We start from the raw sequence: 3,168 nt of genomic DNA on the forward strand, positions 1-3,168 counted from the left end.
TATCAGGCTTACTAACGTGTTATTATAGTTTCGAGTAATGCCAGCTTAAAGAATTAAAAACTAAATAAAAACTTTAAGTTACCTTTAGTTCAAACAATCTCCTCAAATGCTTTCGATCTCAAAGAAAATTTTCTAGATATTGCTTCTCAAATGGACTATTTCTGAAAATAATCTATGTTTATTCCATAGCTTTAGAGAATCAGTTATTTTACTTGAAATTTACTGCTAATTAGTAAGCATAGGTACACGGTAAACAATTTCTCATATATGAATTGATTTTTGACTTAATTACCTAAAGCATCTGTNNTTCATATTTTTTAGTTTTCAACTCTCTTTTCTTAGGTACTCTGAAATATTTCGTTTTATGAGGATCTTAGGATCCATTTCAAAAATATTCGTAGTTGTGGTCTATCATCAATACTTTCAACGATATATTATCTTGAACGGCCGTATTTACAGAAAATTACGTATTAACAAGAGCTATTTTTTGGCATAATACAAAATTATTATAGGAATATCAAAATAATATATTGACATGGGGTTAAGTTTTTGTTATTTATCACCAATTAAAGCAGTATTTCTTTAAAAATGACAATAATATAGCGCATGCGTTTAGGTAGGTTCGATACTTCTAGACTTTTAATAAAGATAATTTATAAAACTTAAATAAGTTTTTTTAATTAAGTATAGTGATATTTAAATTATATGCCGGTGAGAAGTTTCGAATTATTGACGAATATTATAAACTTGAAAAACTCATTGCCAATAACTCACTGTATTTATTTAAACTTAATGGCCAGATAATATAGACTCGAAGCACTGCTAAAAAATATAGTGAGTTAATTTTAGCAATAGCTCCATTAACGCAAAGATTAGAGAAGAAAGCCATTAACTTTTATTAATTTTCTATTTTTTGAGAGTTAAATTCCAAATTTGAAAGTTTGTATATAAAATTAGAATTCCGGATATTTTTTATACGATGCAACTGTAAAGTAAATTAACTTAAAATATATAAATTATTATTACTATCAAAAACGTTTAAAATGAAAACATCTTCCTTCAATTAATTTCAAATGTTACCTTAATAACAAGTGCGATGTGTCATTTAAAGATATTCTCCATCAAATAAAAAAATCTACCATTTTTTTGTGTCATCAATTTATATATCTGTAACAACAAGATTTAAATTATTCATTCATAATATCAGCCATTGAACTAACAACTAATGTAACAGAAAGTGCACCGAAGCAGAATATACACTAATTTTTCTGGATAAATTCACAAATATGTATGGCGGGAATTAGTATCTGTTATCTAAAAATGTGGGAATTAGCATTTACTGGAATAAAGTTTAAGGCAATAACTCTGGTTTTCAGGACGATTCATACTATTTTTATAGTAAAGATTTACTTTAATATTGCCTTTGTTATTTGCAAGCTATACGCTATTATTTAGTAGTTTTGTAAATATTCGTATAATAGCTTTCGCTCCCAAGAACCACATTAAATTTTTAACTACAATGAGTACATTAAACGTTTCTTCAAAAATAAATGTCAGAGTTAATGCTACAGATATAAACAAATGCTGTAATAAAACCAAATGTTTATGTGTTTCTTTTCTTTGGAAAGGTGTAAATGTTAATTTAGGTTCTTCAGATGAAGGGATGTACGGCGAAACAAGAGAGAAGAGTCTGAGGACTGTCTTCAAAATAATGTCAAAATATGGTTTGGATGAACATTCAATATTATTTGATATTGGGTCAGGTAGAGGAGCTCCAAATATCGTTGCATCTTTTCAAAATCAAATATTTTCAAGTATTGGAATTGAGCTCGATGAAAATCCATATTATTTATCACTTTCAAATGTTATGCATACTTTAGAGAATTGTGAGAATTCGCTCAAAACGGAAAATTCTAAAGTTATCTTAAAAAATAACACAAAAGAAACAGGAAATGAACTAGATTTAATCTACCCTAAGAATCGCATTGGTTTCATCAGAGGCGATGCTACTACACTAAACTCGTTTGAACCCGTGACACACATCTATTCATTTGATGCAGCAATGCCTGTCTGGATGGTAAAGAAGTTCGTGGACTTGTTCAACACAAGTAGAACTACATATTGCTATTTGTCCTATAGAAAAGATCTTATTGAGGTACTTGATCTTGATGGTATCAGAGTGCATGGAATATCTACTCAAATGATGGGATCTGGTGAGGGTCGTATGTGTTGGCTATATCTAAAAAATAATTGGAAAGAAATAAGAAAATTCAGTATGAATAATATTTCAAACACCTTTAATATTAAAAAAATTAATTCTGAACCAAAAAATCTCAAGCTTTCAAAAGCCACCTCTCTATATAAAATTGTCGAGATAACTACACTTAGCATCGCAACTCAAAAGTCGTTGATTTCTGATTCTCTGAATGAGTGGTTCAATAACAGGAAGTCCAGGAGAGAATGTATTTCTGAGAGAAGGGCAATGAACCAATGGCACAAAGAGCTCAAGCAATCATACATCAGCAAAAGGTTATCCAAGGAAAAAGAAATTTCAACTCAATTAACTCTTGAAGATATGGGTATCTCAGTCGAGTCAAAAACTCACGCCCCAAATACAAGTTGCCAAAAAGATAAAAATGACGAAAATAACTGCTCTAAAAACCTGAGGTTAAATAATAAAAGGAAATCACTTAAAGATGGGAGGCATAGGAATCCAGGTGAACAAATCAATTCAGATGGGAAAGAGGTAATCTCAAATACGTTAGATAAAGTAGTCACTAAAACTATAAACGTGGTGGGTCAAAGTAGTTTGACTAAAAAAGTATATAAATCTAAACAATCAAACATGAAAGAATAATTGAATGGAATCAAAGTTAGTCATATCAATTTTAAGATGGAATCTTTAATTCCAGTACAATCTGAAACGAGCATAAGTTTTTTTTACATATTTAAATACAGTTATCATCCAAACTTTGGGAATTTACATATATTTTCCCGGTTTTTTGTGACTAATTAAATTGATGGCCCAAATAGGTCAGTACTTCCTATAAAATTCCCAACTCAAATGATCATTTTTTGTTTAAGATAATAATCAAATGTACATTGCGACTAGGCACTGAGTTAATGGAATTAAACTAGTTTCTTTAATATAGGTACGATTTAACTTCA

At 29.5% G+C, this 3,168-nt stretch overlaps 1 protein-coding gene across 1 annotated transcript; it reads left to right on the forward strand.

Moving 5' to 3' along the window:
* Positions 1 to 1,519: 1,519 nt before the first annotated feature.
* FG379_002901 (uncharacterized protein) lies at positions 1,520 to 2,857 on the forward strand (the record flags this gene model as incomplete). The annotated part of the gene is made up of 1 exon (XM_067328222.1): positions 1,520 to 2,857. One exon carries the CDS (start codon positions 1,520 to 1,522, stop codon positions 2,855 to 2,857), a length of 1,338 nt encoding a protein of 445 aa, XP_067185076.1.
* Between the last annotated feature and the right edge of the window lie 311 nt (positions 2,858 to 3,168).

The sequence above is a fragment of the Cryptosporidium bovis genome (genome assembly GCF_009768925.1).
Source record: "Cryptosporidium bovis isolate 45015 chromosome Unknown contig_41, whole genome shotgun sequence".
Taxonomy (NCBI): domain Eukaryota; phylum Apicomplexa; class Conoidasida; order Eucoccidiorida; family Cryptosporidiidae; genus Cryptosporidium; species Cryptosporidium bovis.